The sequence below is a fragment of the Suncus etruscus genome, chromosome 15 (genome assembly GCF_024139225.1).
Source record: "Suncus etruscus isolate mSunEtr1 chromosome 15, mSunEtr1.pri.cur, whole genome shotgun sequence".
NCBI lineage: Eukaryota > Metazoa > Chordata > Mammalia > Eulipotyphla > Soricidae > Suncus > Suncus etruscus.
The window spans coordinates 48,143,279-48,156,575 of NC_064862.1; the positions used below are offsets into that span (position 1 = coordinate 48,143,279).

Consider the following 13,297-nt stretch of genomic DNA (forward strand, 5'->3'; position numbering starts at 1 on the left):
GGTGCTGATCCTCAGCCTCCAGACACACTTAGTTGCTCATCTTTGAAATGGGGTGATTGAATTCCAAGCAGATTTGATGGAGATGTGGGAAATCTCACTGCTTGCTGTTCTGACTAACCTTCTGGCCTTTTCTCAGACTCGCCTCTGATTGGAAGAAACCACATCAGTGAGACCAAGGGAGGTTTTTTCCATTTCTGAATGGTTCCTGACAATTGGATGCAGGCCCCTTTGGCTGGTGCATGGATGTGGAGGTATCATCCTTGCCAGCCCCAACCCCCCCATGGTGTCTCCCACAAATGAACTCATGGCAATACGTTCTATTTTGCAAATATGCAGTTGAAGGACAATGGCATCATTGTTTGGCAAATGAGGGGACTTACCTCTAATTGTAGGTATTGGTGTAAAACAGTCGGGAAGAAGGGCTTATTCATCAGAAGCAACAAATTGGGCCATCTCTGAGCCCATTTTAGTAGTGGACACTATGTAATGAGTCATTTTTGTCCCTAGCATGGACCTTCCCAAAGTTCACTGAGCAGTTTATCCAGATTTATATGCTGAATTCCACAATGTTGTTCCTGAGAAGCTACCAAGAGTATAGGTCATTATTTTGGGGGCCATGATAAATACCCTTTATAAGGAACTCCCGTTTTTCCTGTATGTTTGTCTATCCTCAGGTACCAACATGTTCTTTAGTCTTGAAATAGCTTGGATTTAAATTTCAGCTCAGTCACTTAGGAGATGAGTGATCCTGAAAATGACCCACTCTTGGAACTTAGTAACATTCCAGCCTTGCTTGCAGCTTGTTGGAGGATTAAAAAAGTTGGTGCAAGAGCATCAAGTGGAGGTCGAGGCTGGGGACACACTGTAGGCTGCCAGGGTTCTAGGGCCCATCACTGACACCCCTGGTCTACTGGAGTTTGGGGTGCGGCTTGTAGTATAACCCCCCCCTAGAGTAGCTGGCAGAGACCCTGGTTAGGTCTGGAGATGGAGTCGGCCACCAGTCCCATTGCCTTTGGGATAAGGACACACACAAGGATGGGTGACCCTTGCTAGAGGGTACCCAGCCTTTTGTTCTTATCATCTTTACTTAAATCTGCATTCACTCCAGGAAGGTGTGGGATACAAGAAGGGGCATTTGATGGTCGTGCCTGCCCCTCACTATCTTCCCCCCTTCTTCTTTCCCTCTCTTAGTCTCATTTCCTTCTACCATCATTTCTCCCTCCAGTCCTCCTTCCCTTCCTTTCTTTTTTCCGTCCTCCCATTTTCTCCCTCTTTTCCTTCCTTCCTCCTTTCCTTCTTTTCTTTCATTCTCATTCCCTCTCTTCCTTCCTCCTTCCTTTTCTCCCTCCTTCCCTTCCTCCCCTCTTCCCTCCCTCTTTTCCCTCTCTCCCTTCCCTCCTTCCTTTCCCTCTCTCCCTTCCCTCCCTCCTTCCCTCCCTCCCTCTCTCCCTCCCGTTCTTCCCTTCCTTAATCTCTCCCTCTCTCCTCCCTCCCTCTCTCCCTCCCTCTCTCCCTCTCTCCTCCCCTCCCTCCCTTCCTCCCTCCCTCCCTCCCTCCCTTCCTTCCTTCCTTCCTTCCTTCCTTCCTTCCTTCCTTCCTTCCTTCCTTCCTTCCTTCCTTCCTTCCTTCCTTCCTTCCTCCTCCTCCCTCCCTCCCTCCCTCCCTCCCTCCCTCCCTCCCTCCCTCCCTCCCTCCCTCCCTCCCTCCCTCCCTCCCTCCCTCCCTCCCTCCCTCCTTCCTTCCTTCCTTCCTTCCTTCCTTCCTTCCTTCCTCCCTCCCTCCCTCCCTCCCTCCCTCCCTCCCTCCCTACCTACCTCCCTACCTACCTACCTCCCTACCTACCTCCTTACAGCTTCAAGAAGGTTGTTGATAGTGGTGCATGTCCCCGAGGGGTACCTGTACCTGCTGGAAGGCCCCTCTATGGGCATGGTCAGGGTGGGGTGTCCTTTCACACAGATGAATATTCTATCAGGTGACAAAGGCCTCAGAGTGACACTATGCTGTTGGTGCTGTTGAATAGGAGAAGGGAGAAGTCAACCAAGAGAGATGGACATAGGTGTGGTTCTGGAATATTCTGTCAGCTCAGGCCCTCAGATGGGAAACGAAGGCCCAGTTTCCATTCAGCTGTAATGTTTTTCAGTCCCAGACAGACTTGGAACATTTGGAGGGGGTGTTGGTAGGGAACTGTGGGGACTCTAGGCCCTCCTGGCCCCTGTTCGACCCCGACTGACAAGTGTCTGCACGGCCATTGGAAGAATTTATCCATCTCAGCCTCCTAAGGATCATGAAGTCACAGGGGGATCTGAGCCCTGAATCCCTGCCCCAAGTGTCCTGCTTGTGCATTCAGGGCTGTTTCCACCCCTGCTGGTCACCAGATGGGTCACCCTGAGGCTTTAGATGACTAAACAGTCTGGTCTCCGACCATCCAGGAGAGCTGGCATTGGCCCTGAGTGGTTCTCAGAAAGACCCTGCAGGCCTGGGCTGAGCTTGTTCCATCCTGGTTTTTTAATGCCAAGGACAGGAAGTGACATCTCAGTTCTGCAGCTTCTACCACTGTCCTGTGCCTGCCTGAGCCCCCCCATCCAGGGCTTAGAATAATGATGGCCTCATAAAACAATAGGGAAGGAAGGAAGGGCTGCTAGCAACATCTGCCATGGCCTGCATGTGCCATGAATTATTGATGCACCAGGGCCTTGGGGCTTTCTTGCCTCCAGCCCTTTCCCTGCTGGTTGTCCTCTGTCATGCCCTGCTGCTGCTGCTGGGTATGAAGCCTGATAGTCTAGAACTTGAGGGCTGCCCCTTCAGCCCCCAGAAAACATCCCACAGTTCCCAGATCTCTTCTTTGTTCACCCTTCTCATGTTCTCGAGCTTTGAGCAAAGTGGACAGTTCACTGCATGGATTGTTTGATCCGACCCTGGAGGATTTGATCCCGACCTGGAGGGTTTGATCTGGGCCTGGAGGGTTTGATCTCAGAGTCATTTTCAGATCAGGTGTGGGGGGATTCAAATGGGCTAAGCCCACCTTTGGAGCAGAGGATGAAGGTTCACAGTATCAGTACTAGAGGGGAGGGATGCTCTGAGCTATGCAGGTTTGCAGTGGGACTCAGGCCTGGGTTGTATCAATCCTGATGATCCCCAAATTTGAAAATTGCTGCAGATCTGTTGAGGCTCCAGACATAGCAGAGCCCAATGGGGCTCATGGGGTCAGTGGGTAGTGGTGCTTCTGGGTATGAATTAGTGCTGGTATGGTTGGCCCCTGGCATGGAAGCCCTAAAGGGTTGCAGATGTTAATTCTCCACCTTCCAAATGCAGCCACCCTTGGCTTCTGGCCTGTTCTGTGGCTATGAGGCAGAGGTCTGGGTCCCCACAGACCAAGGATTGGCCTTAGGGGCAGTTTCCAGAGATAGCAGCAGGCAGCCCCCAAACCTGCCCTCCTCCCAGCCCTCCCATGCCTCTCCTCAGACTGGAGGGACTCCAGCAGCTCCTGGGCCCTCAGAGATCAAAACAGAGCTTCTATGTGCCTGAGGTGGGTGGGAGGGGTAAGGCACAAGCCAGAGAGCATGTCCAGCCTTCCTAGAGTATCCTAAGAGAGTGAGAGACGTGACTGACTCAGTGTCTCCTAATGTATGTCCCATTCCTGCAGGCAATCAAATGGCTTCACTGTTGCCTTTTCTCTCTTTCATCCTTCCAGTCTCTACCAGGTCTAATGGCTGCCTGCTCTGGACCTGAATTCTAGAGCTTGATGCTGTGGCCATAAATCGTGTCTCTGGAAACATCTGTTTGCAGCATAATCTCATTGGAGACTTGAGGAGGGGCCTAGAGGCATGATCACTAATATTACTAAAGGATATTTTATGTTTTTAGTATGAATGTGTCCTGTGTATTGTTTGGATATAGTTGCTAAAATAGTTTTTTTTTTTTGAGGGATTAAAGTGATAATACAGTGGGTCAAGTGCTTGTTGCGTTGCATTCAGCTGACTCGTTGCTCAGAATCCCATAAGGTCTCCTGAGCCTGCCAGAAGTGATTTCTGAGCTCATAGCCAGCAGTAATTCCTGAGTACCACTGGGTGTGGCCCATAAAACAAAACAAAAAAAATTATGTTACTTTGAAATTTTCTGTTATTCTGCCTGTCCTGTGATTTATTTGGCAACAGCCAGCCATCACCAAGGGGCACAGTCATTTTTTGATGAATCTACTCAGGTTTCTTAGCCAACTCTGTCCCAGTGACTCTGTCAGACACTTGGGCTGCAGTCATGAAGAGAAGAAGACTGCAAATGAAATCAGGAAGTTAATTACAGAGTGTTTTAGATGTTTTAAGCATGACGGAGAGAAATAAGGCAAGAAGGGGAAGCTGTCATAGGGCAGAGCTGCACTTTAAGAGGCTTTTTAGAAAAGGGAAAATTTGGGTAAAGTCTTAAAGGCACTGAGTGAGGAAGCTGTGACCCTCGGTTGGGGGGAATTATTCCAGTTGGGAAGCACATTGTGTGCAAAAATGTACATTTTAGGGTCCCCTGTGGTTGTCTATGAGGTCAACCTTGTTCTCACTGGCATATCTTATGGCACCAAGGAGAATTGATCATTTATTATAATGGAAAAGGTCTGGTGTGGGTTTCAGGCACAGCTGGATCCAGGCATTCAAATGATGCCACTGGGGACCTGTTACTCCCACTGTTCTTTGTGGTGGCTCCAGGCTCAGGGCTATGCTGCCTTTTCTGTGCTTTTGAGGAAAAGGTTTAGACTGGAGTAGGATCCAGTTGCCACCAATCACATACCATTCCTGGACCAATTGATATTTTGGGGGGTGGGAGGGATGAACTGGTTGACCAGTTGTTTAGTCCCCTTTCATGCAGGCAGGGCCCGTTGGTTCCTTTGTACTTACCTTGGCTGAGAGAGGGAGATGGGTCGTTCTTTTAAGGAAATGATGACACATGTCTCTATCTCATATGCTTCACTCAACACCCAATCCCAGAGCTATTTATGTGGCCGTAGGATCTTACTTCATACTTTCATAGCTCAATTATCCATGTGTGCATGTGTGTATAGACAGAGACACACCACATTTTTTTGGGGGTGGGAAGGGTGCTCCCAAGCAAACTCAGAGATTCTGAGGGCCAATGCAAAGGTTCTTTGGCTGACAGAGCTGGTGGTTCAGCATAGGGGCGACGGATTCAGTGCTATGTGGACCCTGTGGTTCCATAAAGTTCCATAAGGGCCACACCTGGTTACAGCTCCCTAGGAGTGCATGGAGGATTCCTAGGGAGCTAGGAGTTGAAGTAGGGTTCCACTACTGCACTGTGTATGCCCTGGATTTCTGTGCTTTCTCTGCAACCCCTGTGTTTTATCTTTATTCACCAAGGGGCACTTGGGTAATTTAAACTCTTTGCTGCTGTTGTTTTGTGTGTATATGTGTTGGGAGGGGGGTGATTGGATCACACCCAGCAGTGCTCAGGGGTTACTCCTGGCTCTGTATTCAGGAATCCCTGAACCTGGGTAGGCTATGTGCAAGGCAAATGTCCTTCCTGAAGTGCCATGGTTCTGGCCCTGGTTATTTCAACTCTGACTTTTATGAATCATGCAGTGAACATGGGATGAGGGTAGCTCTTTGAGTCTCTTTCTGTGTCCTTTGGATATACAGCAGTAGGTACCTAGGTCATAGAGTATTCTTTCTTCTTTTCTTTTTCATACTCTTCTGCCTTCTCCTCCCCTCCTCCTTTTTCTTCTCCACTCCTCCTTGAGTCTCTTCCTTATAACCTCTGGTGGGGCGGTTTTAGCCTGGGGTTCCTGGGAGGGGGTGGCTGTGTTTTTAAGCACCATTGCTCCCATGTTTAATGCTGGTTCTTTCTGTTGCCAGGAGGCCCAGAAGATCAGCAATGGCTCCAGTCAGGCAGATGGGACACTCAAGCCCGTGGACGAAAAGGAGGAAGCAGTGGCAGCTGAGGTCGGCTGGATGACATCAGTGAAGGACTGGGCGGGCGTGATGATCTCTGCCCAGACCCTGACAGGCAGAGTCCTGGTGAGTGCTCTGCACCCTCCTCCCTTGGGTAGCTTGGCTATTCATAAGGGGGTGGTGTGTTTGTTGGTTCATGATTTTGCACAGCTTCTTTTAGCCATGGAGAAGAGGCAGATGTCAGCTGATGATGGTTTGAGGAAGGACCATCAATGTGGGTCAAAGCCTCACTGACAATGGTTGCTGAGGTAAATTCAGAGAAGTTCCTCTGTTCCCAACTTGTGCGGACACATATGTGTACTCAGACAAAGACCTTGGTAACCTTGGAGAAGAAGCGAGATCAGGGCAGCTGGTGCTTCTCAGCTTTGTGGAGGAAGCTCTGGTACAGGGACAAGAGCAGCAACGAGACCAAAGATTGTGCTACCCAGAGTGACAGGGTCAGGCTGGTACCTGCACATCTCCAGGCCACTCACCTGCACTTGGTCTGCTTCATTGCTTCTCAGTTTCAAACAATGGCTCTGCATCTCCAAGTTGTGGCTGGCTGTTGCTTGGGCCATGACATTTTGGCTTGAGCCAGTGAGGCCTGGAGGTTTCTTGGCCTGGTTCTTTACATATTTGGTTGTACCCATGCAGTCTGGTCAGTGCTGCTCTCCTCATCTGCCACTTGCATGATGCCAGGCTGTGTTCTGGGGATGGCAGAGGAAGTCCTGCTTGGGCAGTTCCCTCCAGCCTATGCCTTGCACAGAGAGTGAGCAGGACCCCTGGTAGCTCCAGGTGGTCCTTTGAACACCAAGTGTTCTTCAGGGAACAGTGTGGCCTTTGTTCTGAGCAAGGAACTGATTTCTCCTTGATTCCCAGAGCACAGGAGCAATCATTGGCTTCTGCCTGTGCTGGCTCTGAGTTGTCTCAGCATTTGTCCTTACAACAGTGGGATTTGCTGGAGTCTGAGCTCCTGGCTGTACAGTTTCCCTTGTCAATTTTTAATGCATTTTTCCTTTTTCCCTGTGACTCAGGAGCCTGACCTCTGCCTCTGGGGCCTTAAGTTCCTCAGTCCCCTGGTGACATGGGGAGGATCTCACATCTGGAGTTAGGCCCAGTTGGGGCAGGCTTGGCCCAGAGAGTTGTAACCTGGCTGAATCTCCCAGAGTAACCTCTTTTTCTGTGGGGGACTCTCCTGGCTTTTTTCTGCCTATTGTTCAGTCTCTACCTCTTTCTTGTGTATATCGGGCTGTCTTGAGGTCCTGGGCAGGAGGCTGTGAGCACAGGGCATGAATTATTTATAGCAGCCAACGTGAGAACCTGTAGAGCTTTCTGTAAAGTATGCTAGATGAGCTCATGGCTCTCTGGGCCTTTTGTAGAGTCAACACCTGGAGTTTGCTCTTCAAGCAACAGAAGCATGTTGGGCTGTCCCTCGTTTCATCCCTCAGGTTCAGCTCCCCCTAGACAACAAGGCTCAGCTGATTCTTCATTCAGAATTCCTGGCTAACGGTTCTAGAGTGAAGCAAGACTGGGCTAGTGAGAGTTACTGGTACTTTCACCTTTTGGGGGTAATGTTGTTGCTGTTAAAATGACTTGTTTTCTTGATTCTGATTTCTTGCTTATTTCTGGAACATTCTGGAAGAATTGCCCATCGTTATCACTTTGGGATTTGGAGTTAGCCCACACTGAGGGGCAGTTTTGGGGAGGGATAGCAGTCGTTAACCCATGGCTGCCCCCTAGTGTTTGGGTGTTTGGGCATTTGGTTCACCTTGGCTTCTACTAGCTGTGTCAGGCCCAGACATGGAATAAATGGATCCTTGTGCAGGGGATGGCCGTGACCTACTGGTGAGCCCGCAGTGAACACTAAATTGGGAAAGGGATTGTGATTCTTATTTGGTCCGGCTGCTTGGAGCCAAGTTGGCAGCCCATGGAAATCAGAGTCAGAGTTTCCATTCTACCAATTCCCACCCCGGCCGGCATCTCCCTGTCTCTCTCACTTTTGCCCTTCTTGCTGACAGCCTCTCTCTGCTGTGTGAGCTTCTCTGGCACATGTCATTTGGAGACTCCAGTAAAACCTTCCTGAATAAACCGGTCTAATCTAACTAAAAGCACTCAGAAGCATGTTGGAGACTTCTAAATATTTTAGTGAATTTTATGGACTCACAAGCCAAACTCAACATATGGGAATAGTCTGAGTCAGGGTGGAGCTATTTTAAGGAGCAAGATGGTCAATATTTTAGGCATTGCTGACATAGGGACCTGATTCCAACAACAATAACACTTTTAGAGTTGAAAACTGATCGCCGAGCATAAGTAGATGTGATAATAATAAAGTAAAACTTTATTGACAAAATTATGTAAGGTCCAGGTTTGCTCCCTGAGATACTGTTAGCTGATACTGTAACTCCTGGTCTAGCTCATCTCTGTATTTCAATGGTAAGAGAGGGTCAGGCAGAGAGGTGAGGGGAGAATTTTCCTCAGGTAACTGTAAAATCACCCCATGCATCATATCTCCAACCTCAGGTGAACAAGTCTGAATCAGGGTCATGCATGAAATAATCCAAACCAGGCTGAGGGTGAAATATGGAAGTAAGGGTACTCTGGTAGTCTTCTACCTCCTATGGAGAGCCAGCTGCCTGCCAGGGCAGCCATTTTTATTGAGTACAGACCCCTTGGGCCGGAAAGATAGCATGGAGGTAAGGTGTTTTCCTTGCATGCAGAAGGGCTATGGTTCGAATCCTGACATCCCATATGGTCCCCCGAGCCTGCCAGGAGCAATTTCTGAGCATAGAGCCAGGAGTAACCCCTGAGATTTGCCGGGTGTGACCCAAAAACCAAAAACCACAAAAACAAAAACAAACAAAAACAGACCATTCCTGCATGGGGCACTAAGAAAAGATAGCTCAAGCTATCCTGAGCCAGTCCCATCCAGGTTTACAAGTAAGACAATCTCTGTTTTGGGGTAAATCCAAGTTGTAAACAAACATAAAAAAGGAACCAGAGATGATCTTTGTTTTAGGTAAGATAAGGTATAATTAACAGGTAACAACTACAGAAGAACATAGTCCATGACAAATCCAGGTATATGCTTATACACTCCCAAATCTACATAGCACTTGGGTTCAGAATAGTCAGACTCATTTCTCCTTGGTCTCAGAGTGACTAAACTACTGAGACAGTGATGTCCCATGGACACATGTGGCCTCGCTACAAGGTCGGGGCAGTGAGAACTAGGCCCATCACAGCCCTTGCACCCAATCCATGCTGCTCTTCCAAGACTGATCTTGCCAATCCATTGTTCATATCTTTTGCCAAGAAAGTAACCTGAAAAAAAAAAGAAAGAAAGAAAATAACCTGAGATCCCCTTTCTAATACTTTTTTTTTTTTGTTTGTTTTTGGGCCACACCCGGCGATGCTCAGGGGTTACTCCTGGCTGTCTGCTCAGAAATAGCTCCTGGCAGGCACGGGGGACCATATGGGACACCGGGATTCGAACCAACCACCTTTGGTCCTGGATCGGCTGCTTGCAAGGCAAACACTGCTGTGCTATCTCTCCGGGCCCCCCCTTTCTAATTCTTTCCCCTGGATTCACATGCTCTATCTTTAAGCATCACTCCAGAAAACATACACATCTCATCCCAGAACTAAAAAGATGCACGACTCTGTGAGAAAGAAACTAGCATGTCTTCTATTGCCTACAAGCCTCATCTGGGTAGCATTTCCTGTGAACAGGAAACAGACATAAACTGGACTATTTCCTTCTTCTCCCCCAGGACACTAAAGGAAATATATATATGAACTATACATTTCAATTAGAATCAATCTTGTTGGTTTAGTAGAAACCAACAAAGCAAGGCACTAACATCTGTAAGACCAGTCGTGTGTTACAGAACGTCCATGCAATCAAATACGGGACACTCATTGCACTCATTGTGACTTGTGGGCTCTGCAACAAGTGCTCATGTTAATGGTGTCCCTTTATTCTTGGGTATTCTGTGTGTATGTGCGCGTGCGCGCGCGCGCGCGCGCGCGCGTGTGTGTGTGTGTGTGTGTGTGTGTGTGTGTGTGAGAGAGAGAGAGAGAGAGAGAAAGAGAATGAGAGAGGGAGAGAAAAACTGGGAGCCTTGTTGTCTTTAATGCCTCATCTGTCCATTTTTCCATCCCTCTATATATATCCATCCATCTATGCCCAATCATCCATTTATATCCATCTATCTCTATATCTATAGCCATCCACCCCTCTATATCTGTGCCTCATCTATAATCTATCCATCACTTATATCTGTCCATCCATCTATATCCATCCACTCTTCTGTATCTGCCCATTCATCATATCTGCCCATTGTCTATCTCTCCATCCCTCTGTACTTCCATCCTTTTATATCTGTCCATCTATCACATCTGTCTCTCTCCATCATTCCTCTCCATCTACTCATTAGTTTGTATCTACCTGTTTCTGCATCTCTCCAGCACATGTACTTTCTTCCCTTTTCTGGCACATCTCATGGAGTGGAGTTCCCAGAGTACTGGTACCCCATGAGTCAGGCTGTGCCCTTCAGGACCTGCATTGCCAGAGTAAATCTTCCCTCTGGCTCTCAGTCCAGTGTCTCTGAGAGATCAGGAGGCAGGGACCCTACCCTTTGGCTAATCCCTCATTAAGGGTATGTGGCTTCTCTGTCCTGTAGTTCTCTTTCTCCAAATGTCTTTTTCTTATATGATTGTCACCAAATCTATAGCTCCTTCACCCCTGGTACTCTAGGGGATGTGCTTCCTTGAGGGGAAGACACATGACTTTGACCCAGGAAGCCATCTGCATGGTGCAGGTGTGAGTGGGCTGGAATCAGCCACTTCATTCATTCTGAGTCCACTCAGGCTATTACCTTGGGGAGTAGCTTTGTCAGTGCCTTTGTTTCCCACTCTGTTCTGTTGGGGATGATCATAGTTCTTGGTCAACAAAGTTGCATCAATGTATGGAAAACATGTAGATTCACACCTCTTACGCTTAGAGTTTGCTGAACATTAGCTGATATTATTTTTGTACCTGTCCTATGAGCCCCCTCACCTGGCTGTGGAAGCAGTGATCTAGGGCTTGAGCAGGGCAAGGAATTGGAGAGTAAAATCCTTTTCCTGCAGCCAAGTTCGAGCAGTCTCAGCCCTCCTCCCAAATGCTGGAGTGAGATGTGATGTAGCGTTGACCCTGTACCCTGGCATGGTCTTCTGGGTAGGCACTGGCCTGAGAACAGCCAACAAGAAACACTTGCTGCATGGACACAATTCAGGCTTAGTCATTTCTGAAGCTGTTTTGTGCCAACCTGACTCACCATCATGAAGCCATCCAGGAAATTCTCACATCATAGACCCTTCCAGAACTGGCCAGGGGCCACAGGGTAGGCTGGGCCCTACCTAGGAGCTGTGCATTGTAGACTTGTGTGTCACAGGCAATGCCTTAGCTGGTGACAAGTGGAAAGGGGTCAAATACATGCCCCACCTCCATGTTCTCTCCTCCTTGGGTGGGGAGAGGGTGTCGGAGACTGGCCTGAGTTCAGAGGCCACGTCAGCAGCCTTTGGCCCAGGGAGCACACTGCACTGGGAGATGTAGGAGTGAGGTGCTGGAGCCAATGGAGAAGGTACAAATTCAACTGCATGTCAAGGATCCTCTAAGCCTCTCACCTGCAGCTTCAAGGGTTTCTATTTCACCTACTAGAGGCCAGGCTCTGCTCAAGGCCATGGCCATCATTTAGTCTTTTAGCAAAACCTGCAAATCATTCACTGTTACGAGTGCATTTTTTGACAGTGCTTTTGGGTGGCACAAATTTCTTTCTTTCTTTCTTTCTTTCTTTCTTTCTTTCTTTCTTTCTTTCTTTCTTTCTTTCTTTCTTTCTTTCTTTCTTTCTTTCTTTCTTTCTTTCTTTCTTTCTTTCTTTCTTTCTTTCTTTCTTTCTTTCTTTCTTTCTTTCTTCCTTCCTTCCTTCCTTCCTTCCTTCCTTCCTTCCTTCCTTCCTTCCTTCCTTCCTTCCTTCCTTCCTTCCTTCCTTCCTTCCTTCCTTCCTTCCTTCCTTCCTTCCTTCCTTCCTTCCTTCCTTCCTCCCTCCCTCCCTCCCTCCCTCCCTCCCTCCCTCCCTCCCTCCCTCCCTCTCTCCCTCTCCCTCTTTCACTTCTTTCCCTCCCAACCAATGAAATTTAGTATTGTTGAAGAATTTGTAGCAAATGGAATATGTATATGTGTTTGTGTCTGACCTTCTTAGCAGTGCTTATGGGACCTGGGGTTAACAATGCCGACGTTACTGCTCGACCAGGCTAGTATGCTCAGTGCTTGGGCCCAGTGATATAATGCTCAGGGGTATCTAGGGATGTGATTAGAATGCCTGGATACACCTTATCATGGATGGGCATCATGAACCACATACACCATATCTTGGACCAGTGAGATCTTTCCCCAAGCTTTTCCAAGGATGTTGATGTTTTAATGGTCCCTGTTGGCTTGGTGGCTGATAGTCTCATTAGAGTGAATATTTTAGCCGCAAGAAATTCTTCTTGGTAGGGAGACTCAGAAATAGAGATAATGATGACAAAGTCAGTCTCCAGCCTTTATCATGGCTGGGGAGCACTGCTGGGAGAGTCACATGGGACCATAAGTGAATGCTCCAAGTTTAATTTACAGAGCTATGCTTAGGAGGAGGCAGACTGAAGCAGCCTACCAGTCCCAAACATCTCAGTTGGGTGCACTAGAAGCCCCACTTTTAGGATGCAGATCCAGAAAAGCTTTGTTTAAATTTTTCCCCAGAAAAACAGCAACTTTTGGGAAGTAGCGACAGCAGGCAATCTACAATTTGGCTTAAAATTTTTATTGTGGGAAGCAAACTTGTTCTCCAGTGATTGCTGGAAGTAGGACAAAGTTAGTGTGTGGCCTTGCCTGAAGGAATTAGGACACTTGAAAACTCAATTAAAGGTGCCCAAGTTCTTAAGCACCCAGTATCTTTTCTGCTCAAGTGGTAGGCCTGGTACTGCGGAGAAGGTGGTAGAAAGCTGGGGCTTGGGGCTTGTCTGAGCAAGCTGGGGGACTGATTTACGGGGGTAAGGCAATGTTTTTTTTTCATAGGCGGTGAGGGTTACTGTTCAACTCTCTGTGTCTTCCTGGGTAGACACACCCCGGGTAGTCTTGTGTGTTCACTTGCCTGAAGACCAGTGTAGCCACTGGTGGCTTCCCTTCACTTGTGTAAAATCTAGGAGTAAACAAAGAACTTTGGAGCATCCCTATCTTCTTTGTCCTCCTCCCAGAATGCTCTAACAGAAGCTGAAATCTCACCTCATACCTCCTCCTCTTCTTCCTCTTTTCTTTTCCTCCCCCTTCTCCTCCTCGACCTTTTTCT

The 13,297-nt window shown here is 48.2% G+C and overlaps 1 protein-coding gene across 12 annotated transcripts in view; it reads left to right on the forward strand.

Annotated features, from left to right (window-relative positions):
- KCNMA1 (potassium calcium-activated channel subfamily M alpha 1) overlaps positions 1 to 13,297 on the forward strand; it is a 676,533-nt gene that overhangs the window by 140,761 nt on the left and 522,475 nt on the right. For 11 of the 12 annotated variants that reach the window (XR_007503281.1, XM_049789615.1, XM_049789608.1 and 8 more), the window contains exon 2: positions 5,853 to 6,014. Coding sequence is in view for 10 of the 12 variants with exons in the window: in XM_049789615.1 (XP_049645572.1) it covers positions 5,853 to 6,014 (162 nt within the window). In the remaining 2 variants the exon portion in view is untranslated. Of the gene's footprint in view, positions 1 to 5,852; positions 6,015 to 13,297 lie in introns of those variants that run through there. The other variant, XM_049789614.1, reaches the window with a different exon arrangement.